Source organism: Lissotriton vulgaris, chromosome 3_1 (genome assembly GCF_964263255.1).
Source record: "Lissotriton vulgaris chromosome 3_1, aLisVul1.2, whole genome shotgun sequence".
Taxonomy (NCBI): domain Eukaryota; kingdom Metazoa; phylum Chordata; class Amphibia; order Caudata; family Salamandridae; genus Lissotriton; species Lissotriton vulgaris.
In genome coordinates this window covers 101,880,003-101,905,964 of record NC_141689.1, presented here as the reverse complement: position 1 = coordinate 101,905,964, position 25,962 = coordinate 101,880,003, and the positions used below count along the sequence as shown (strand labels likewise).

Below are 25,962 nucleotides of genomic sequence, written 5' to 3'. Positions count from 1 at the left end.
AGAACTGAGGATACTAGTTACATACGTCTTGAGTACTTTGCTTAGGTAGGGAAGAAGGGAGATGGGACAGAAGTTGCCCATAACCGTTGGGTCGGCAGTGGGTTTCTTTAGAATGGGAACTACCTCTGCGTTCTTAAACTGGCTAGGGACCTCACCAAGCAGAAGAGAACTGTTCAGGAGGGCCAGAGGAGGGGTGGGGCAGGCTGAGAAAGCAGCCCGGAGAATAGCGGGAGGGCAGCAATCTGTGGGGGAGCCAGAGGAAACTTTGTTAAGCAAGGCGATGAAAACGTCTTCTGATAGGGGGGGAACTGAGTCAGAGAGTGAGGGTTGGTGGAGGGAACAGCCTCAGTGAGGGGAGTAGCCAGGGGTGTGGAGGAGATACTGTTTTTGATTTTGCTAATTTTTTCTATGAAGAAGCAGTTGAGGGAATCAGAAAGTGCCTGAGATGGAAGGGGTTTGATGGTCACCCTATCCGGATGTGAGAGTTCTTCTACAATGGCGAAGATGTCTTTAGATTTTTGCGCGGAGTTGAGGATCTTGGTGGAAAAGTAGGTAGTTTTGGCAGCTGAGATTGCTCGTTTATATTCTCCCAGTAATTTTAGAAAAGGTGGTTTCTCTGAGGGATCATAACTTCTACACCAGCGACGCTCGGCTTGGCGGAGATCAAGTTTTAAAGATTTAAAGCTGTCAGAGAACCAGCGATGTGCGTCGTGGGGGCGCTTAGTTCTGATTAGCTTGAGGGGGGCGACATTGTCACTGGCGGATTCTAGCCATTTGACGAGTGCAGCTTCTTGGGAGTCGATAGGACCAGAGCTGGGCAGAACTGAAGATGTTAAAGAGGTAAGGAATAAGTCAAGGTCTGCTTTGTTCCAGTTTCTAGCCAAGAGGCTAGTGCCTCGGCTACGAGGGGGCGGAGGAGGGACCAGGAGGAGGAAAGAGATTAAGTGATGATCTGACCAGTGGCGGGGTGTGATCATGAGTGACTTGATATCAAGATTATAGGTCCACACCTGGTCTTTGATATGGCCCTTGGAGTGAGTGGGTGAGTGAACGTGTTGAAGACCATTGAGCCCAGTTAATAAGTCAGTAAAAGCCAGGGATTGAGGGCTTTCGTGGGCGTCTGACGGCCAGTAGTTGAAGTCACCCAGGACCAAGAGTTTAGAATTATTAATTGTAAGCTGGGAAAGCAAGTCACCAAAGTGAGAAGAAAAATTGGGCATGGATTGGGGGGGACGGTATACCAAGACACAGATTAGGGGGGATACAGAGGAATCAAATCTAATAGCCAGGCAGTCCACCTGGGGAATAGTGAGTAGAGAAAGGGAAGTGAACCTGAGGGGAAGTTTGATAATGGCAGCTACGCCGCCTCCTGGTTTGTCAGCAGGCCGATTGACTTGGAGTATGTAATACCCCGGAGGAATGGCGGCCAAGATGTCGGGGGACGAGTCCTCATTCAGCCAGGTCTCGGTTAGGAGAAGAACGTCAGGTCGGTCTGAGTCCAGGAGGTGGAAGATGTCGAGTTGGTGACTGACTAGTGATCGAGTATTGAGATAAATGATTGCTAATTCCATGTTGGCGGATGTCTGAGCGGGCGGGGGATTGGGAGGTGGGAGAGAGACTGTGGGTTCAGAGGTGAGGTGAGACGGGATGGTCTGTATCTCAGGAAAGGTGCTGCGGGCTTGGTAGATACCTAGATGACGCAGGCGTGAGGAGCTGGTAGTGTCCAATGGCCGGAGTGAGTGTAGAGCAATTAAGTCCCCGGGAGCGTCGGAGGTGATGATTTGGGCAGAATGACATGGCCCGGGCCCCGGTCGGCCGCGGACGGGCGCAGACAGGCTTGCCTTAGGCGCGCCTTCGGCGCGCAAACGGCGTGCCCGCTGCGCTCGTCTGCTGCGCTTCCGGTATGGACACTGGTGGAAGGGTGGAGTTGGGAAGGGGCGTATTATTAGGCGCTCAATGCCAGTACCCCTCTGAATAATCTCATCCCTATCACTGTGCCTAACCCAATCTACAACTTTATCCCTAACTCTAATTCTAACTGTATCCATCATCCGAATCCTAACAGTATTGCTTACCTGTACCGCCATTTCATCTCTAACCATACTCCCATTGCTAACGTAACCCTAGCCATCGCCATTACCTATTGTTATGCTCAATCCTGCCAGTATCCTTAAACCTATTTCTAACCCTTGGTCTTACCATAACCTTAATTCCAATCCAATTCCTTACCCCTTATTATTTTGTACTCAAACTCATGACTCCTAACACAAATGTCATTCATAATATTGTGCCTAACCGTAACCTAGTCCGTCACTCCATTTTAATTCTAATCCAAACCTTAATTGTATCCATCATCGTAACGCTGGCCCTTAGCTTAACTTTATCCCATCCCTCCCTAACCTTAATCCGATCAATAACCTAACGTTAGTTTAATCAATGACCTATCACTACCCTGAAACAAATGCCTACTCTTATCTTAGCCCTACCTCTAACCCTAAACCTAATCCAACCTCTAGCCCTAATACACAACCTTCCACCTGCTGCTCTAACCCAATATGTCACTGTATCCTTAATTCTAACATGAACCTTAACGGTATCCATTATCTTAATACTAACCTTACCCCTTACCCATCCCTTAACTTATTTTTAACTGAACCCTAGATAACATCATCAACCTGTTCTTATTCTTATCCCTAACCCAAACTCTACTCCTAACACTTACCTTAACTCTAATCTTATCTTTAATCCTAATGTACACTCTCACCCCTACCCTACCCGACACTATCTCTTACACATTTTAAAAGATATTTAAAGTTTTCAATTTTTTTTTCCACTTTCCAACTTTTTTTCTGACTTTTGGTTTTCTACGTATGTTTTTTTGTAGCTATTAGTTTTGGTTTCCCCACTTTTTATTTTGAAAAGTAGACAACGCATAGGAAAAACTGTGACAAGGACATGGATTATTGCATTGTGATGGGAAAACACACTCACATTAAGGCTAGGAATACTAATACTTGGAAAGGGAAATACATTGCTACTTATACAAGGTATGCACAGCAGTTTATTTATTTAGGGCCATATTATCAAAAACAGCGCAAACATTATCGCCGCTTTAGCGGCAGGAAACTGCCGCTAAGGCGGCGATAAGGGGCTTGATAATATGCCCTTGAGAATTCCCATAGAAGCCCAGGTTTCATGTCCTTCCCACCAGAACCTGGGCTTCTATGGGAATTCTCTAGGGCATATTATCAAGCCCCTTATCGCTGCCTTAGCGGCAGTTTCCTGCCGCTAAAGCAGCGATAATGTCATCACTGTTCTTGATAATATGGCCCTCAGTGTTTTATACAGCGCAAAGAAGACCCAGAAGTGGGTACCAGAGCACTTCACATATATATATAGCATTTTAGTTTTAAACAGTACAATTGAAACCTATGAGTAGTTGTAGTCTCAATAACAATGTGAAATGAGGAAAAACATTTGTACAATCACTAATACAATTAGAAAGAGACTAGGCTATTAACTCATAACACATTTGTACTTGTTCTGGGTATTCACAATGGTGACAGTAGATGTAACAGTCCTCAAGTAGAATTCTCAGTGCGAGTAAGGACAATCGGGATGCGCCTAGTAATAGAGTGAAGAGCTCCAGCTAGAATCTAGTAATGGATGAGCTTGCAGAGAGAGTTACTCAGCAGACTTGAGTGGGTCGGGTGATTGTCTGAAGGGGCTACTAAAACATGGAACGAGCAGGCTGCTGTGTATTAAGGGTGGAATTTGCGCATTAGGAAGGACTTAGCCTCTTTTTTAGAATGTAGAAGTAGATGAGATTGGAGAGGCGCGACGCGGCGATGCAAGATGGCCGCCCCTTGAGGAGCTCCGCTGTTATGAGCGCTGTTCATTTGGATTGGGACCTTTTCACCGACCAGCTGCCTGGCTCCGACCATGGATTCTAGCATCAGAACTGCCTGGGACTAAACTGTGCAAGTATTGGACCCCTTCCAGATCTGCAATGTGTTTTTTTTTGCGCATTTTTGCTCCCGCGATCCTTCGACCGCCATTTTGACTCTCTCCCCTCAGACGCGCTTGAAGCATGACCTCTACATTGCAACAACACCTCTTTTTTCAGCATTTTCTTTCCCCTTATTGACTTTCATGCATGCTCCTAGCAGAATTTCTTTCTCAGCTGTTTTATTTGATATACAAAGTGACTGTGTAGTTTCATACCGCCATTTTGTGTCTTTTCCTGAGGAGGCATTGCCGTTTCAATTTACTGTTCATGGCAGCTCTCACAGTCTCCTAATCGAATTGCTTTGTTGTTTACTTGGAAATCCTTGTTGCATATTTTGATTGTTTCCTTTGATAAGCTGCTACTTTCTAGGTTTTTTCCTTATTCAGCATGGAGCATTCTCACAAGACACAGACCTCCACGACTGGTGGAAGCAAGGATGCTACTGCTGCGCCTGGCAATCGTCTCGAAAAAGATCCTCCTTCGCCCTCCAAATCGCCTCTTCCTGTTACTTTAGAGGACATTATGGAGGAACTGCATCACATTTGCCCCTTTATGACAGAAACTACAGCTTCTTTACAAGGTATTGAAGATAAATGGGCTTCTCTCGACCTGTGACTTTTGGACGTAGAACAAAAAGTCAGTGACGCCCAGGATGTTGTGGTTACAGTGGAGACTCTTACCAAGGAGGTTGCTCAATTGCGGAAGGCCACGGAAGATTTGGAAAACCGCAACAGGCGCAATAATCTGCGTATTTACGGTATTCTGGAGAAATCTGAAGGCTCTGACCTAATTTCGTTCCTGAAATCTTAGTTACTTCCACTTGTTGCTCTTCCTAAATCTTTGGACTTTAATATCCAAAGAGCTCATAGACTTGGCCCTCTGTCTACCTCTACTGCTTCCAAGCCCAGAGGCATTATTGCATATTTTCTTCTCTACTCTGATCTTATTGCCATCATAAATGCTGCTAAACAACATATGCAACTTTTTTGGTTAGGTCACAGAATTTTTTTCAATCAAGATGCCGCCAAGCGCACAGCCATTTGTCGGAAAGAGTTTCTCGACATAAGACCTGCTGCTTTGCGTTCAATGAATGCTCGATAAGGACTGATTCATCCTTGCTTCTTTAAAGTTACCTACAAGGAAAGATCTTGGAGCTTCGAGGATCCTGCTGAACTTCGGAAGTTTATCCACACTCACAAAGAGGACTCCATGGACCTTGGCAAATCCTGAGATGGATCTTTTCTTCTTACTGTTTGTTTAATTTATTGGATTGCGTTTCTCCCATCCATTTGTTAACCTTTCCCTTTGTTTTTTATCCTCTTTGTTGTCTTTCAGGTCCATCTTTCTCATTGTAATTGGAGATTTCCCTTCCACTTTTCACTTTATCGTATTCTCTTTGTGAACATTATTCCTTACGATCCCGTTTTCCCTCAGTGTTGGTAAGTCTCCTTATATGTCCCACTTCATTATTCGTTTTGGCTCTTTTCTCCTCTCCCGTGTGGTCGCTTCGCTCTTCGCTGCTCCCTTCCCGTTTCAATGTCCTTTTTTTGTCCTCACCACGTGGCTGAGGTCTTTGGACTTCTGGCCATCTTCTTTTTGATCTCCTTTTTGGTGGAGTCCTTTTCTTCACCTCATCCTTTTCCTGCTGTTTTCCTTTTTTTTCGTTCTTTCCCCTTCTTTTTTTCTGTTGCATTTCTCATTCACTCTTTCCTCTTTTTGGTTACCTTGTCTATTCTTCACTTTACTTTTCCACCATGCTTTTAACCTCTGCCTGCCTTCCGGTTTGTTTTCCACTCATTTGAGCTATACCTTTTTAAGTTTTTTCTCTCCAGTTAGTTTGACTCTCTCTGCCTTTTTCCTCCTTCTCTCTGCATACTCTTTCCTTAATTCGCTCACACTCATACTCATTCTCACTTTGCTTCCTGTTTTTCCATTCTTCACTAATACCTTGTTTTTATTCTCTCTGTGCCATTTAATTTCTCTATCTTTTTTGCTCTTGTATTTATGAAAGGATTACATATTATTACATGGAACGTTAAAGGCTTGCGTAATCCTATTAAAAGACAACTGGTGCTATCGCATCACGCTCAATTGAACTGCCAAATTGCATTGTTACAAGAGTTGCACCTAACTCTTGAGGAATTATCTAAGTTACGTAAACACTGGGTTGGTGAGATCTTTTGCTCGCCCTCTATTTACAACAAAAATGGTGTGATTATCTTGTTTCACAAATCTCTTGATGTTATACTACAAAATACATTTTTAGATAATGATGGTAGATGGTTATACCTAGATGTTATTGTTAATAGGCATCAGTTATCTCTCTGTAATGTTTATGGTCCCACGGGTGTTGATCTATCCTTTTGGGACAATCTTTCCACTTTCCTTTCTTCCCATGTAGCTGACCATTTAATCTTGGGTGGGGATTGTAACCAACTCATGGATCCCTTCCTTGATAGAAAATCCCAGACTAGATATATACCGAATAGAATGCAGAAAGGTTTTCTCAGAACCATTGCTAACAGAGGGTTAATTGATACTTGGCGCACCTCTCACCCTGACACTTATGAATATTCTTTCTTCTCCCCAGTTCATAAATCTCACTCACGTATTGACTACCTTTTCCTTACACAATCAGCTTTTCAGTTTATGACCAAGGTAGAGATAGGTTCAATACTTATCTCTGATCATGCTCCTGTGATCCTTGATATGGACTATCCCCTTCGCTCTCCTGCTTCCAAGAGATGGCGCTTTAATAACTCCCTCCTCCTTGACCCTCAATTCTCTGAGCAATTTCTTCTCTTTGCACAAGAGTTCTTTCAAAATAATCTTACCTCTGTTTCTGATTTTCATGTTGTATGGGATTATTTCCAAGCTTCGGCTAGGGGCTTCATTATCGACTTTGTGTCTCGTAAAAAGAAAAAATCTCTCTCTCACTCCCTTTCACTTCTCAGGAGAATTAAGGCTTTGGAACACCAATACTTTACCACTAATGGTCGTGATGTTCTACCCCTTCTTATTCAGGCCAAAATGCAGTATAATAAACTCTCGTCGGATTCCGCTAGCAATATTCTTCTTAAATTTAACGCCAAAATGTATGGCGGTCGCAATAAAGCGGGTAGATCCCTTGCAAATTATTTTAAGATTAAGAAACAAAAATCCACAATTGCTGCCATTAAGGATGATTCTGGTAACCTGCATTTTTCTAATTCTTCTATACTTGACTGCTTTACAACGTTTTATTCTTCTCTCTATACTCCTGAATCTTCCCCATCCTCGGATCTTATTGACTCCTTCTTTCACACTATCCACAAACCTTCACACAATGTTCCTGATATTACTTCACTAGATGCTCCTATCTCTGCTAGTGAATTGATTGAGGCACTGTCTCTTCTATCAAAAGACAAAACGCCTGGACCTGATGGTTTCTCTGTTCGCTTTTTTCTTCATTTTAAGTCTCTTTTGATACCTCATCTTCTCCCGCTGATTAACTCCTTTCTTATTTCCGGTGTATCCCGTGGCTCTTTTACACAAGCAATGTTGTGTCTCATTCCCAAAAAGGATAAGGTTCCCTCTCTGTGCAAGAACTACAGGCCGATTTCCTTAATTAATACGGACTGTAAGATTTATGCTAAACTTCTTGCGCTGCGTATTTATTCGGTAATCCCCAATCTTGTAACCATATATCAATCGGGCTTCGTGAAGGGACGTTCCATTACGGATAACTCACGCACCCTTCTCAACGTCATACACTTAGCTTCTAATTTAGAATCCCTCTTGCAGCCATTACACTAGATGCCGAAAAGGCTTTCGATAGGGTGAGTTGGGATTTTATTTTTGGATCTCTTTGGTGGCACGGTTTTAGTCCCACCATTATTAAATTTATCAAACTCCTATACTCTTCGCCTTTCACTTCAGTCTTGGTTAATGGTTCCCAGTCTCGCTACTTTCCTCTCCTCAGAGGCACGAGGCAAGGCTGTCCCCTATTTCCCCTCCTTTTTATCTTTGCACTTGAGCCCTTCTTAGAATCTATCAAACGATGTGGGGGATATACGGGATTCACTTATCGGGATGTCCATATAAAATTCACTGCTTATGCAGATGACATTCTTCTCTTTATCTCCAACCCGTCCACTTCTCTTCTGGCTTTCTTTTCCTTATTAAATAATTACTCTGGTGTTTCGGGGTATAAATTGAATGTTGACAAATCTGAAATCCTACCTCTTAATACATTCTGTCTCCCATCTATGTTTACTGGTTCTGGCTTTGTATGGGCCTCTTCTCACATTAGATGTCTTGGTATCCTATACTGTAACAACCTTAGAGCACTTATTAAACTTAACCACTCAGAGATTCTTACTAAGCTCACAACCCTCATTGATAGCTGGCCACTCCTTTTTCTTTCATGGTGGGGTAGACTAGCCACGATTAAAATGATGCTTCTCCCTATTATAAACTTCTACCTTTCTATGCTCCCTATCTCCCTTCCTAAAACCTTTTGTCGTCCTATTAATAGTAAACTTATCAAATTCCTTTGAAATAATCTTAAACCTAGACTATCGCTAGCTCGTTTGCAACTCTCTAAAGATTCAGGAGGAGATAATTTCCCACATCTTAGACGTTATCATTCTGCTTTCTCCCTGAAACAAATTTGGACCTTTCTTTCAGACTCCACTACTTCCTCCTCTACAGCTTGGAATACGCTGTAACTGGTGCAATGTTCTCCTTTTTCTTTCCCTTCCGCTCTTAAGATCCTTTCTCCCCAAAAAGATTTTCCTTCCCTACCCTTGCACACTCTAAAGCGTTAGCTCTTACTTCGCTTTCAGCTCATTTTTCCCTCACATCCCGTTCTTTGGATGTTCCCCTCTGGTATAATAAACATTTCAAGATTCATAATCGTGCCCTCTTTTGGAAGGAGTGGATTGATAAAGGGATTATCACTCCTCATAATTTGATTAAGGGAGATGCTTTCCTTTCGTTTTCTGAGATTCAAACCCTCTACAATGTCTCCTCACGTTATTCTTCACATTACAATGCACTTAAGGATGTCCTCACTGCTTACTATTTTCCTGCTACCTCTCTGCCTATTACCTTCTACGCCCCTTCTTCTTCTTCCCCTACTTCCATTGACTTTTCTTCTCAATTTAAAGCAGCCATTATTTACAAACTTTTTTTTTCCTCTCCCACACTCTGGACTAAATCTCCTGTAGAACTTCTTTGGGAAAAAGACCTCTGCATAGTTCTCCCTCAACGCACCTGGGAAATTCTTTGGTCTCACATTCATACCACTTCTCGCTCAGCCAGCACAACATAATCATCTATTTTTTCTATAATAGACTATTTTTCACTCCTAGTTCCCTTCATAGGTTCAAGTTGCTACACTCCCCTAAATGCTGGTCATGTCCTCACGATAATGCTGATATCCTTCACATGTTTTTCCAATGACCCCCCATTGTTGACCTTTGGTCCAAAATTTGGTCTAAATTGAATGATATCCTTATGTCAGACATTCCCTTTCACATTGAACATGTTTTCTTAGGTGATCTGTCTCCTGTCTTTGATCATTATAAAGAATATGGTAATTTTGTCAATCTATTCATTGCTGTCACTTTTCAGATTATTACCTCTAATTGGAAAGACTCTTCGAACATTTCCTTTCTAGCATGGTGGAATTTACTCTGTCATCACCACAGAATGGATAGAGCTTATGCTAATTCCACCCCTCTGCTGACTAAAAGAGACTTATTGTGGTTACCTTTGACAAATTTTTTATCAAGGAAATTGTCTTAACTGTTCATGTTGTTATTCATTCCAATAGCTTATTGTTCTTTTTTATCTTCTATTTTCTTCTTCTTTCCCTTCTCCCATTTCCTTCTTTCCTTTTTTTTCTTTTTTCTTTCTTTCTTTCCCCGTTTCTTTCTTTTTCTTCTTTATCAAAACACTTTTTAAAATGCATCTGTATTAAGTATAGTTTTACTTTATTGGGTTACTTTGTTATATCTTCCTTTTTCATGCTTCTAGTTTTCGCTGTTACCCATTATTATTGAATTTGAACTGCTGTCTTACATTAATGTACTCTTTTAATAAAGCATTTTGAACAAAAAAAAAGAAGTTGATGAGATTGTTCTGATGCTTGGTGGGAGTGAGTTCCATATTCTTAGTGCAGCTCCAGAGAAGGCTCTGTTGTATATTTTTTTCTTACGGAAGAGGGGAGGTTGTGGAAGAAAAGTACTGGCGCTATGTGAGAGTCTGCTTCCTCCAGCAATCGAAATTGTCTGTGCTTGGTACAGTGGAGTTTTGTGATAGATCGCTTTATGAGTGATGCTGGCCATCTTTAGGACTATCCTGGATATACCCATCCTGTTCTCAAGTCTCCTGAGTATTTTGCCATGGTTAACAGTGTTGAAAGCAGACGAGAGGTCAATCCGCACAGACATGTTTCATTACGGTCTAATGCTATTAAAGCTACCATATGTAGAACTGCTGTTTCAGTGCTGTGCCCAGGTCTGAAACCTGATTGGCAGATGTCAAGTAGCTTTAATTCCATAGTGTGTTAGTTAAGCTATTGTTGAATAAATTGTTATGGTCCAAAGAGTTCTCTGTTGGGTTTTTTAGGATGGGGATGGCTATGACAGTTTTTAGGCAGTCCAGGATGGATCCTTGTGAAACAGATGCATTGATTATCTTGGTCCAAATAGGGATGACAGTATGGTTGGTATATGACAAGCAATTAGACATGAGGGGTCTTTGTAGTGGTTGTTCTGTTTTATAGTCGATACGATTTTGGTGATGTCTCTTTGGTCGTAAACTTTGAAGGAGGACAAGTGGGCTTTATTTTTGGACCCTGACAGAGTAGGTTGGGTTGGATGATTGGTTGGAGAATTTCTAGGGGTAGTGGCGTTGTCAGTGGCAATCTTGAGTTCCTTCTCTACAGAAATTCTTTGCTGTTTAAATGTGATTTTGATGTTAAGAGTGCGGATTTGGCCATTTTGTTTGATTGCTGTTTTAATATTCTGATAAGTTTCCTTGGTCTGTTTTTTACTTTGTCAAGTTCTGATCCAAAGAAGTCTTTTTTGTTTAGGAGTTTCTGGACTTTCTTAGCATGTTGCCTCAATTGATGTTCAGTTAGTCTCAGTTTGCGTCTTTCTTCATTGAGAGAACCATTGAACCAAGGTTTTTTTTATTTGTACGGTATCCTTTTGAGTTTAGGAAGGGCTAGGGAGTTAATAATTTTTGTCATCATGGAGTTGTAGTGTTCCGTAAGCTTGTTGACGTCCTCCATATTATTAGGAGGAAGAAGTTCTTTCTTGCATTGAGTTGCGATTATCTCCAACTTTAGGCTTTTAGTGCCATGACCCATTGTCTATGTCTGATTGACTGTGAGGTTGGTTTAGAAGGTGATAATATGATGTGACATGATACTTGGATTGTTTTAATCAATTTTTCTTTGAAAATGATCCAGTCTAGTGTTGCAGGCTTGGAATAGGGATTGATCTGCTAGGAAATCTTTGACAGCATTGACCTGAGGATCATAGGGGTCTTCCCAATGAAGATTGAAGTCCCCTAGGAATATATCATTGGAGTAAGTGGCAGAGTTTATAGTAATGATTTCTATTAGTTGGTCAATGAACAGGGCGTTTTTGCCTGGGGGTGGTAAAATCTGTGTAGTTTACAGAGTTGGTTATCTGTAGATTTGAATGAGATCCCAAGGTATTCACAAGATTCAAGAGGGTGGGAGTGAAGTATAGTAATAGAGATGTCAGCTTGATGGATAAAGGCAATGCCTTCACCCATTTTGTGTGGTCTGTCTAGTCTAACAATGTTGTAGTCAGGAGGCACAAGACGGTCTAACTAAGCATGGGGAAGAAAATTCATTAACCCCTTCCCCACGGATGACAAAGCCAGCTCGTCATGGGCGTTACCTGCGCTGCGCGGATGACGAGCTGGCTTTGTCACGTTACGCGGGATTTTTAAAAATGCCGCGCACAGCGGGAAAAGCCGCCGCGGCGAAGCGGTTAAGCCACTATTCCGTCAGGATAGTTATATCAACTTCTCGGCTCAAAATGAGGTCAGCAATGTCAGAGGCGTGTTTCATTGCTGAGCGGCAGTTGAGTAGAAGGCAGGAGATTAGTTTCAGTGAGTTACCCAGGTTAGTTTCTTGTTTTTTGGGGTTAATGTAACTTTCTGTTTAGGTTGTTAGGTTTACCTTTCTGTTATTTGGCTGTGTTGTTCTCTTTGCATTGATTGGTACTGGTCGAATTATATGTTCATCCACCACGGTGTGGTATTGGGTGACGATTCGTAAGATAGCAACAGGGACTGCGTTTCCAAGTCTTCCAGGCATCAATGGTGTTTGCAGGTTCGGAATTGGTGATTGGACAAAGGCAGGGGAATAGTATTTAGCTTGCTGTGTGCTGAGAGACCATTTTCTGAGAGGTGTAAAATATTCCTAATTTCTGAAATGGCGTTTTGCAAGTTCAGATAAACCCTATTTGTTTGGTTTCTGAGTGTTTCTAGTTCTACTAGGGATGAAGGGAATGGTTGGAATAGAGTGCCGGGAGGTCTGGAAGTAGGAATGATAGACCATTCAACATCCATGTGAGAGGGTCTGGTAGAAGTTCCAACTGACCTTTTTAGATTATTTAAAGGGGATGATATAGAGGTTAGGTTTTAGTGTTCGGATGTCCTGGGCAGTGTTAGATGGAACCGAAAGGAAGGCGTTCTGATTGATTGAAGTATTAGTGTTCAATGGAATTGAGGTGGAGCTGGGTTTATATATTTTTTTTACTTTTTGCTTTCAGGAGCTTGTCACTGTGTGATCCCATTGATATCCATGGTGGATTAAGGGAGGTAGAGCGGGTCCCTGAGATGGAGCTGGGAGCAGTGATGGTAATGGATTCGGGAGGTGATTTGAGAGCTAAGAGAAGGGAGTTGCTGTCCTTTGTTTCAGGAATTCAGGTCATAGGCGTAGGTTGCTGCAGCTACTGAGAGATTATACATTCTATTATATCAGTGACATTTGGGTTGAGAGTCAGATTGCGAGGTCTCATCTTGATGGAGTGCAGGATATGAGTTGTTGTATACAAGAATCAATACAGTTGATTCTGGGACAGGAGATACCCGGGCTTGGACAACACTCGCAATGTGAACTTGACAACAGGTGTGTAGCAGCCTAGTCTAGAAACATGGGGCGGCTTTGAAGCAAAAGCTTTGTATTTCACTGAAAGTGCTGCCCTTAGGGCAGTGCGAGTCTGCGTATGTCCTGAGGGCAGTGCATTCATCATAATAGGGCACATTGTCCCTGTTTACAACTCGGGACGCCTATTTAAAGGTGTGCCATGGTGCAAACAAGGAAAGTGTGCCCTATTTATAATACAAATATAACAGTATAGTAGCTCAACTCTAGGTGAGATTTAAAGGCTCTGCTTATTTAATTTCTGTTACACTCTGGAAAGAAACATATTTGGTCTGCTTGCAACCAAAAACAAATAAAACTTCTTTACAGATCAAGATTCCAGTAGAAAACGTCCCACAGCCATGTTTTATCCTTTCTCTCTCTCAAATGCCTTCCCCCTTGTTCCTCCTGATGATGTCCTGGTCGTGAGCATCTATATAAGTGTTCACTTACCTGCCCTCACAGGGAAGAGATCTGTGAAGTATTGTCAGAACCTGTCTCGACTTTGTCCCCTTGGCAGAGACCCCGCAGTTTACAAGTCTGTCTTAGCACACATGGATTCTGAATTTGAGCCCAAGATATTTGTATTTCATCGCATGAGATAATAATTGCCTATTATGAATTTTTGGGGAATAACATGCACATGTTGATGCTTACTGCACCAACATCCTCCTGTCTTGTAAATACTGTCGCTTTTTCCTTTGCTAAATTCCAACTTGTTTGATGAGCTGAAATTTAAAGAGGGTGCAATCTTTATCGCATCTGGTAATTACTGGGTCTGTTAAATATTGCACCACTTGTTTGGACTGGGATTACAATTTAACAGGCGGCTTGATATCAACAAACGTGTTGGGACGTTAGGGCACAGAGAAATGGAGAATTGAGATAGGGAGACATTTATGCGGGCACTGAGACAGACATACTCACTGGGACAGAAGGACACGATCAGCGACACAGCGCGGGATTGACTGCCGACTTAACTTAAACCCAGTACCCGGTGTCATCATAGCAAGGTGTTAGTGAAAATTGCAAGACACAACATCCTTACTGATGCTTGCATAGTTGGGAGAATCAACCTGCAGCAGACAAGATGCTATGTACCAAGACACTCAGTACCATCCTGGGAATAATACTGCTCTCTTTAAAATTTGCATTACGTAAAATATCTTGGACTGCAGTGCCAAATAGTTGACCTATGTTGAAAGAAATAATACGTTCATGTTGGCCATGAATGTTCTACATGTGCTGAAATGTGCATCGTTGTTAAACTCTAGCACCATACAATGAATTGTCTTTGCTAGGTATTACTATCAGGGAGACAAGGGGAGAGAGAGACAGAGACAGAGAGAGAGATGGAGAGAGAGAGAGAGATAACTACCTGCTCCATGTAGATCAAGAGGGCCTCTCTGTTGTTCTCCCACTCCATAGGAAGCTCGATCTCATGTGGAAATTTGTCACAAGACAGCTCCACCGTGATCTCAAAGCAGTTGGTGTGAAGGTAGCTAAAGTCATTCATACCTGGAGAAGGAAGAACATGGGAAGCAGAAACATAAAACTTCTTCAAATGTATTACTCACACAGTCAAGCAAGTACAGTGCCAATATTTGACAAACTCTATCATGTTTTTACCAATAATCAGATACATAGGTAGAAATGGACTGGCTATCCCAAACATAGAATCCGACTAGCTGTCCACTCCAGCCTTTAAGCGCTCAAGGATCGCTAACACCTGCGCATTGATACTGCTGGGGGAGGTGGAGGAAATTAAATCCTCAATGCCAAATTTTATGCATGTTGGAATGGGTCATTTTCAGAAGTTGCAGCTGATGCTCAAAGCCTCAAAGGAAACAACCATTGGCACAGCTCACTTGTGGTATCACTTGTGGTGAATTGAAAGGAGTAATTTGGCAACATTTGAGATTAATGTGGTGTGCAGTGAGGCAGCATGGGAGTAGATGACACTGGTTTGTGTTTTTTACTGTTTATTTTATATGCTGAGTTAACGGCTATTTCCCGGATACAAAAGGCATGAAACATGAGAACGGTTAAGATGTAATGCCAACTTTGTGCCTATGTTAAGGTATTAGTTGCCCTGCGATTTGACTGGCAACGTATGATATTGTGGCTCCATCTCAGAGTGTCAGCTGGTGTAATTGATGCTGCTCTGCTTCAGCCACCCTTATGCAGAAGCTGCTGCTGGTTACTATATTCACTTGTTGGTACCTTACCTGTAAGAGGGGGAGGACCTCTGAATGTGAATCACAATTCTGCTAATTTCACATTGTTGAGTCCAAGCTTTCCAGCCAGCTCTTTTATGGGATGCTGTTTTTAAGCCCATGCTTACTATTATAAAAGAAAAGCACACCTCCCACAATGCAAAGTGACTTTGACTAACACAGGACAGACTACATGATAAGGTTCTTTACCACCCTCCGTTAACAGAAACTGCAAAAAAAGGCCAAAGAGAATGCTCACTCGGGGACTAAAATCATACTGCATTATGTTTAATAGTGTTCCTTCTTGGAAGTAGGAGTGCAGTTTCAAAGACAGACCGAGGGGAAGTTGCTGTTAACACCCACATATCCATTCCCGCATGCAAAATGGTGCACAATAAAAAAAAATCTTGAGCCTGATCTGTTTTTTGTAGTACATAAAGTAGAACTATGGTAGTGCTACTAACCTAATACAAAATGCATTCACAAGCCTATGTCCAGAGACCTCTGCCTTTCCTATCTTTTCTATAAAGAGATCTGCGCGAAGGGGAAGAGACCTCCGCTCATGTAGATATGCAATTTTGTAGTATATGTGACCCCAACTCCCAACCCCCACTCCAAGAACCCTGTTAGTGTGCCCACTGATCACTCCTTCACCCTAACCACCTCTGGGTTCTCCTGGGACTCCCTAAGACAGTTTTCCAGTTCCCCCCTCTCCCGAGGCCCCACTCCTACCAGCCAGATCCTTTTGCCACTACCACAAAGATGGCGCCCGCTGCGTGACAATGCGGGTTTACGTTCCAGCTTCCTGTTGCCTAACCAGGGAGTATTTTGGGAACAACCACACTGCTGACTCCACACCGGCACCACAGGGCCCTGGGTAGGTCGATAGCCACACTGAGCTTCAACTCGGTAATTCAAACCCCCCCCACCCAGTCTCCCGCCTTACCTTCTCCACTCCGCGGCGATTTTAGGAGAGATAGCTATTTCGACCACAGTCTACGCTGAGCAGGCCGTTTATTGAACGACATCCATTCTTTATTTTTATTTTTCCTTTACATTTGCAGCATCAACAGTACTTTTTTGCTGCGTATGCCTTGTCCGGTCCGATTGGGGCCATTACTTCCAGGAGCCCTGGGTAGGTTTCTCCCTCATTTCCGGATTTTATAATTCCCTCCCTGAGGGACCACACAAACCTAGGTGTGCACTGATGTAAATGTAAATGTAAATGTACAGGAATTTATATAGCGCAAATCACCGAGCGGTTTCTAAGCGCTTGCTTAGGGAACCCGTCCTGGTATTCCCCTATGAGATAACCCCGGCAGGGTATCCGCAAGGTGAAAGCCAGGCATCCCGCCACGAGGGGCCGTTGTGGAGATTAAGCAAGCTATTGCCCAGAGTCGCAGAGTGTGAACCCATGAATCGAGTAGGCACCGGAGCGAGAATTGTCGAGTCCATGGACATTTTAGGACTCAAGACCCCGCCGAGCTGGGAATTGAACCCTGGTCCCGAGCTGACCTCTGCTTCCAGGTCTGCCTCCTCTAACCAGTGACCCACACTTCTCCACGATCCACACTTCTCCACTAATCACTGCTCTGCCACCCCACTTTCCTGACCGGTCACACTCACTATGAGAAGGTGTACTTTACCAGAGACCCTGAGGCTGGTGTATAGGAGACCTGATTCCTAAGCATAATCACATAGCTGGTGTATGGATAATTGATCACACCTCGCCCACCTGTGAGTAGCAATAGATGGACATGCATCACTATCATACCTGATACTGTATTCCTTAGACTAATCAAGCAACTCATATGCTTACATGCCTGCCTATGCTCAGCATGCATCATTACAAAGTATGAGCTCCTGTCATCACTTTAATGTGGTTCTCTGTTACAACTGTATTTTTATATGATCATAAATACATTGTTTTAACCGCATCGCTGTGGCGGTTATTTTTGCGCTACGCAGCTTTTTTCTAAAAGCCGCGTTAGATGACGAGCTCAGCTCGTCATCCGCACACGCCCCCCGTGGCTGATGACGAGCTGAGCTCGTCATCAGCATCGAAGGGGTTAATGTTTTTCCTGCATTCTCTTGTTCCCCCAACTCTAGGTCTACCCCTAGGATGTGTTCTGAATGTCTATGTAAAGTATACTGGGCATATTTTAACCCCTCCCCTGCTGGTGACGGAACCGCTCCATCACCAGCCACGGAAGCGCTGTGCTAATGACGGAGCGGTTCCGTCACGGCCCGCTCGGCGCGCCTGCGCTGCGCGGATTCCGCACCTGCGCTGGACGTTCTGTTTAGGGGGCGGGGCCGTGACAGAACCGCTCCGTCATCAGCACAGTGCACCCGAGGCTCGTGACAGAGCGGTTCCGTCATGAGCACGGGAGCGCCGCGCGGCCCCGCCCCTCACCCCCTTAGCGCTGCAGCGGAATTGCCGCCGCAGCGAAAGGGTTAAATGTCTATTTCAAACACACAGGGCATGGTGCACATGCTCTGTATTTCCCCACCCCTGTGAAGAGTAGAACAAGGTCTTCCTGGTCTTGACGAGATGCCATGTTTGACTAGGAACTGTAACAGGCATGAAACATGTTGACCTTGTTGACTCACATTCATTGCAGCTAAAGAGACCATTATAACAAACACAATAGGATGATGGATGGAGTGCTGAAACTTTTCAGACACTGAACCACAGTCACAGATCTGGGTTGAATCCATCATCATTCTTCTGCTCACTAAGCCATCCCAGTTTGGACCCAGCCATATGTAAATCAGTCTTGACCCTCTGCCTCATGGGAACAGTCCAGCCCAAACTGCCAGGCCAGGTCCTCCCTGGATTGAAATAAATAAGCATCCTGGGGCCGGTTTCTAGGTAACACCCTTCATCAGCCAGGCTAGCTTGAATCCAGTGGCAAAGTGACCAAGGCACCCATGTCTGGGCATACCATGGCAACTAAGGGCAAACACAGCAAACCCAATAATAGATAGACCATTATATCTATTCGATGCTCTAACCACGTTTTTTATTCTTGATAAAAAGGTACTCTAGTATCAAAACATAATTCTTGTTTGGATCCCTTTAGAAATTTTTTATATACTTCACCTTCACCCATTCTACTTACACTTGATCATTCGTGCAATACACATTTGCAAAGAGCCCCCTGGAGGGGTCCGTTGGGCATTGCAGCACCAAAGAAATGCCCGATGATGAAGCATGACAACTCTCAGGCTGTGTGAGGGCCCTTGCTCCTAAAAGGAGCACTTCCAGCTGCTGTTCACCCATCAGACCTAGCTACCCACATAGGACCAGGTCACTCTGTATTTTCATAACTGCAGGGGCCCGTGTGCTGGACCTACGAAAAGCCCCAGTCCCTCTATTCACAAACCTATGGCCAGAGACTTCTGCCTCTCCTATGTTTTCTGTACAGAGAATTCCGAGAAGGTGCAGAAATCTCCGCTCATGTAGATATACAATGTTTCAGTGTATGTGGGTGAGAAAAGGAGGGTTAACTTGAAAATGAAGACCATTTAAAACTTAATGGGATGAGCTTACGGACATTTATTGAGGGGTTTAGGGAGGACATTCCAATACAACCCCCCAAAAGAGTACGATCATTGCTATTCACAAACTACACTTCTAAGGTTACTAGAACCCTAATCGTGTCAGAACAGGCTTAAATGCACAAGTCTAGCCTCGGGGAAGTCAAACATCACACACAGCCACTCTCAGGTAAAGGAACACACTCCAATAAAGATAATGCAGGCAGGGAAAAAAAAATACCACCCCAAGGAATTAATACTGGATGAATTAAAATTTTTCAATATTTAAATTATATACACATATACATTGTTATGTATTTATTTTAAAATGTAATCATCAATTTAACATAACAAAATTAAACTTTAAAACCTTTATTAAAAAATTACAAATATTTTAAATAACCGCAGCACAAAAGTTACCCCATATTGAATTTTAAAAAAACGCTACTAGGTTGTGATTTATTTTAAATGATTGTTAAATATCAATATGTGCATTAATGAATTTTTCAATACACATTTCATTTTATGATTTGTAATCCTTTTATCAGGTCTAGGTTTATCACAAATATTTCAAATTCTTTACATTTATAGTATGCATTATTTTTTTTAAGTCATTTAAGTCATTTTAAAGAATACACTTCACCTCTGTTGTCAAAGTTAGCAGTAGGCATTTTACACTTGTACATCCTGTTACAGGAGGCTCCCACCTCTGATTCGTGGAAGTGGTGACATATACGTTTGCACTAGAGTGTAAATCTACATTTGAAATGGTGAATAGCAAAAAAAGAGTAGAATTACAACCAGGTGTACAAGCAGGCGCGGTTCGTCCATTGGGGTGTGGGGGCGTAGCCCCCCCTGCCCGAAGCCGCCCGCAGCTCCCTCGGCGTTTTTGAGTTAAGACTGTGACAATCATGTCAATGAATCAACATGACGTCAGACCACCCTGCCTGGCGGTCTGGCGTAATGTTGATTGATTGACATGATTGTACAGGCGGCAACACAAGTGCGCATGAGTGGGGATGGAGGGTGAATTTTTACCCGTGCCCACTCATGCGCACTTGTGTTTTTGCGATGTTGCACATGCCTATTAGGAGCCCTAATGGGCGTTCTGCGGGCGAGAAGGTACCTGTGCCCCTGGCGCCAGGATTGGCCAGGGGCGCTGTGAGCCTGTGACGTGTGGGGAGCAGAGCCCAGAGGTGGCGCAGACCGGGACCGGCAGCAAGGTAAGAGCGTGTGTTTTTCTTTTATTTTAAAGTGTTTGGTGCGAGCGTGCGTGTACGCATGAATGTTTGGTGGAGAGTGTTGCGAATGGATGTGTTTGTGTGTATGCGCGTGTGAATACATTTCTTTGAGTGTTGTGTACGTGGGTCGGGGGGGGTCACTGCCGGCCTGAGTGGCCTGGGGCCCGCACTCGAACATCAGTTTGCGCCTCACCACTTTAAAATGTCACCAGCCGCCCCTGTGTACAAGGACATATATATGTGAGTAAATAAATGCATGTATTTCTATCTTTGTGAATTGGGCCCCCTATGCACCCCAACATTTCTGAAAGGTAGACCCCAAAAAGCTTTGCTTGTTAACACAACTATGTGGTGCAGGGGTGAAGCAGCAAATGATATGAAAACAAAATGAGAGACCCTCCTCCTGTGTGTCACTTCCTAACATTCGTGAACAGTGTGTCCCTTATGTCATTTTCCCCACGTCTTAGCACAATCCATTTGCCCTCCATCATCGCTTATATTTTCAGAAGCAGCTGGAAGATCTCCATGATGCACCACACAAAGTCCTGCACTGCCTCATGCCAGGTGCAGCACAGCAACAATGGATCATCTTGAGCCTGTTAAGTCCTAGCACTTTGCAGGTCCATGGAGATGTTCTCATCCAAAAGTAAATAATTCCCACAACGTAGAGCGACCTCGTGCTCAAGTATCATGTTTCAGTGCATGGGTGGCACTACATCCATCCACTCTGTGAGTGAGGATAGTCTTTGTCCGTTTTAAGTTATGGACGGTGCACAACCACCAGTAAATCCCGAACACCAAGCGGATAGCCCTGCATTGACACCAACTCCAACAACATCAAAGAAAACTTCTCCATCATCAAAGAATCAAATATATCACCTCGTCCGCAGCCACAACCAGCAACATCAACCCAGCACCAGAACTATTCACCAACTTCTCTGAATTTTCAGCGACAAAATCACAGCTATATATGACAACTTTGACTTTCAACTTCACCCCCCCAACCTCGCAGCCAGTCTTCCAATCTGGGCCAAAGAATGCACCCTGACCACATGGAAAGCCATCACCACAGACAAGACCTGCCCAATTATGAAGTACATCCAGTCCTGGGCCCCATCTGACCCATACACCCACCATGCCTTTGCCTTCATCGATACATCCACATTCCCAGAAGCCTGGAAGCAGACTGCTGCCAACGCCTTACTGAAGAAGCATTCAGCAGACCCAGCAAAGCTCAAAAACTATCTGGTAGCCTCCTTCCTACCTTACCCAGCCAACGTATTGGAGAAAGCCATCAACAGACACCTGGCTGATGAGAGATGTTACCCCAAAGCCAGTCCTAGGATGCTTGTTTCTGGTCCAGGGAAGACCTGGCTTGGCAATTTGGGTCTGGACTACTCCCATGAGGCACAGGGTCAATTCTGATTTGCATATGGCTGGGTCTGAACTAGGGTGGCGAACTGAGCTAAAGACAATAATGGATTCAACCCAGATCTGTGACTGGGGGTGAGTGTCTGAAATGTTCCAGCGCTCTGTCCATCATCTCCTTCTGTTTGCTTTACCTCACAAACCACATCCTTAACCACCAGCTGCTCAACAACATGCAGTCAGGATTCATACCTAACCACAGTTCGAAGTCAGCACTCATTGCAATGTCAGATGACATTAAGGAGATCCTAAACAGTAGAAGAACTGCGGCTCTCATCCTACTGGACCTCTTGGCGGCTTTCAACATCAGACGATTGCACAGACCAGCATTTAGGGACCGGCCCTCCAATAGATCTGCTCATTCTTGACCAGAAGAACTCAGACAGCCAACCTATCCCATGACTCTTCAGAGGTCCGGGAACTCATCTGTGGAAAACCTCAAAGCTGCGCACTCATCCCTACCTTCTTCAACGCCTACATGACCCCACTGGCTGATGTCATCCACATCGGTGGACAGTCAAAATATTGATTTTAAAATATCGAAGCACATTTATATAGAGTTTTAAATATCGTAGGAACAGAATATCAAAATCAAGAATATCGACAACCAGAATATCGAAGTTAAGGTGAGAAATATCGATGTTGTAAATATCGATGTTAGTAATATCAATAGTCAAATTATCAATGTTAATATTATCAATATGTATATGAGTGTTATGTATTTTAGTATGTATTTTCTATGTATGTGTTCTATATTTTTTGTTAAGTATTGTACTGTTTTTTTTAAATACACGTATACATTTTTTTTAAATTAGTAATTTGTTTCAAGTAAATTTTGCATTTTAGTACAGTAGCAGGTTGTGGGTTTATAGGGGAATAGGGTGGGAAGTAATTTAATTACAGTAAATTAAATATACATTTTTAGAAATTATTAATTAATTTTAATAACATTTTGGGTTTTATTTCTGTGGCGGGTTGTGGGTCTATAGGCGAATGTAATTTTAATTAAGTAATTATTGATTTTTAATTATTGCTATTAATAATTAATGTATTGTTAATTAATTATTCATTGGTTATTAATTATTAATTGATTATTTTATTTGTATTAATTTATTATTGGAGTGGGTTTTGGGGTTATAGGGGAATAGGGTGGGAAGTAAATGTTTTTTAATTATGTAATTAATGAAGAAAAATGGAGTATTGATAATTAATTGTTTTGTTAAATAATTATTAAATGGTTATTAATTTGTATTACACATTATTTATTGGTATTGATAATTATGTTTTTGTTAATTAATTATTCATTTGTTCGTAATGTTTATTACATATTTATTGTTATTGTTGATTAATTAATTTTGATTTAATTATTAATTGGAAATTATTTTTTATTAATTGATTCATTGAAAATTAATTTAATTGTGTGAAATTTTATGTGGAGTGTATTGTGTGTTTATTGGGGAATAGGTTGTGAAGTATTTATTATTATTAAAGTAATTATTATTTTTGATATATTTGTAATTTTTTTTCTTCTAAATTTATTATTAAATCGATACTTTATTACAATATTTATTTCATTTAGTTAAGTATGCTATTTTTAACATCTACGTTGACCAACGTTTTCCCTACTGTTGCACTCACTAGAGTGGGAATAGTAATTTTTACCCCTACGCTATCGAGCACTTTTCCCTACTTAAGCATTCTCTCTAGTGTGAATATTAATTTTTACCCCTTCGCTATCCAGCGCTTACCCTCCTGGTGCACTCTCTGGAGTGGGAATAGTAATTTTTACCCCTACGCTATCCAACTCTTTCCCTACTGTTACACTCACTGGTGTGTGAATAGTAATTTTTACCCCTAGCCTATCTAGCGTTTTCCCTACTGTTGCACTCACTGGCGTGGGAATAGTAATTTTTACACCTACCCTATCCAGCTTTTTCCCTCCTGTTGCGCTCACTGGAGTGGGAAATAGTAATTTTTACCCCCACGCGATTCAACGCTTTCCCTACTGTTGCACTCTCTGGAGTAGGTATAGTAATTTTTACCTGTACGCTATCCAACGCTTTCCCTACTGTTGTACTCTGTGAATTGGGAATATTAATGTTTACCGCTACGCTCTCCAACGCTTTCCCTACTGTTGCACTCTCTGGAGTAGGTATAGTAATTTTTACCTGTAAGCTATCCAACACTTTCCCTACTGTTGCACTCTCTGGAGTGGGAAAAGTAATTTTTACCCCTACGCGATTCAACGCTTTCCCTACTGTTGCACTCTCTAGATTAGATATAGTAATTTTTACCCGTACAATATCCAACGCTTTCCCTACTGTTGCACTTTCTGAAGTGGGAATAGTAATTTTTACCCCTACGCTATCCAACGCTTTTCCTAATGGTTAACTATGTGGAGCAAGTATATATATAAATGTATATGTATATGTTTAATTTATTTTAACATTATATGTAATAGTTACTATTTTTAAAAATGGTTTAATATTTTTAACTATATTTCTTTTAATTATATGTATTATTTACTTAAGTTTACATTATTATCATAACATTAAAAAAACGATATTTTTAACATCAATATTTTTTACAACAATATTTTTTACCTCAATATATCTGCCCCAACATGAGGAACAAAATCACCTCCTGCATATCCGATATTGCCACCTGGGTGAAGATAGACTGCCTCAAACTGAACACTGACAAAACAGAAGAGGTAATCCTCAGTAAGGATGCCTCACCGTGGGACTCCACCTGGTGAACAACGGACCTCAAACCCAAACCCACCCCAGTCCCACAGGCCAGAAACCTCAGGCTCATCATTGACAAAACTGCACATGTCCGCCCAGATCAATTACATCACCGCAACGTGCTGCTACACTCTGAGGATGCTGAGAAAGAACTGCAAGTGGAAGTGGCTAATGAACGACACCAGAAAGACTGACACCTAGGCCCACATCACCAACAGACTAAAGTATGGAAACTTTCATTATCCAGGAATCACCAAACATCTCCAAAAAGACTGCAAACCATCCATCATGCAGCAGCCAGACTTGTCCTCAAACTCTCATGCAGTATACACATCTCACCACAGTGGATCGAGCTCCACAGGCTCCTGATATACAATCCGTGCAGTTCAAGATCCTCAGACATACGTAGCACTACACAACACATGCTCAGCTTACCCGAAGAGCTGCATACACTTCCACCAACCATCCATGCACCTCCACTCAGCCGGACTTCTTCTAAAACACATCCAACGCATTTACAGAGGCGGAACTGGAGGTCAAGCCTTCTCATACATCACCCCCAAAGCATGGGATGAGCCTCCTAATCTCTTCTTGAATTCTGCATGAAGCTGAAGACATGGCTTTTCTAGTAAGTCCTCTATTTGCTCCTGGAGCTCTTTCAGTAAGTCCGTTCCCCACTCCTGGGGGCTAGCCTCACACACCTGCACAGTTCCAGGATACTCTCACAGGCTACACTGCACTGTACAAATATGTATAATGTAACATTTGCCATGTATGCATGGGCTAATGACGGTAATTTGACAGTAAAAGAGGGGTGAGGTGGGAACAACAGAACTGAGATTGAAAAAACGTTGCAGTTTTATTTTTTTGTGTAAATGAGAGACCCAGAAATGTTTTAATTTTTGTTGCCCCTCAAACACAATGTTCAGAAAGTGCAAATGGAAGTGGTCAATTGCATATCCACGATGGCAACAGAGTTGTGTACATGAAGTGTGATGCTTCCTTGTCTAAATGTGACTTTATTATCACAAAGGATGTGTATGAAACACAGGAGAAGAATATAGCATGACACATTGGTTGAAAGACCCCTAGTTCCAATGTAGCCGTGAAACACTATGAAGGGCTCCCTCCTGCTGCTGGATATTGACATCCAGGGCAATGGGTCACTGTCTTCTAGGTGGAAAGCAAGCACCATGGTGGTAAAAGCTTCATTGAGAAGAACTCACACACAAACTGTGCGATTACTACAGAATCGCCAGCAGAGGAAGATGGGTCATCAGGTGGAATGATACACTCATCCAATCCAAAACAGAGAGTCAAAGCAAAAGGCTGAAGGAGGTGGACAAGAACAGGGAGGACAGTGAGCGAATCTGGAGCAGATAAGCGAAAAGGACAACAAAGCCATCCCGTCCTACAAGAGGCAGACCAAAAGCCCACACTAAGTAGATGTTCAAGTATTGAAGACAAAACATCAACAGGCAGCTAAATCCAATTGTAGGAAGACCTCAAAAATGGTTTACATCTTGACTAAGGACTTTTCATTGCTACACAGTGTTGGGGTTAGCTTCCTATTGTGCTACCTGAACTTGTTTTATTGTATTAGCCT

General features: G+C 42.6%; 1 protein-coding gene across 1 annotated transcript in view; it reads right to left on the bottom strand.

The window, feature by feature from the left end:
• The window catches only part of LOC147726028 (putative carboxypeptidase X1), a 369,873-nt gene that overhangs the window by 16,553 nt on the left and 327,358 nt on the right, over positions 1-25,962 (bottom strand). The window contains exon 12 of the mRNA XM_086960142.1: positions 14,563-14,702. Coding sequence (XP_086816268.1) covers positions 14,563-14,702 — 140 coding nt within the window. The remainder of the gene's footprint in view (positions 1-14,562; positions 14,703-25,962) is intronic.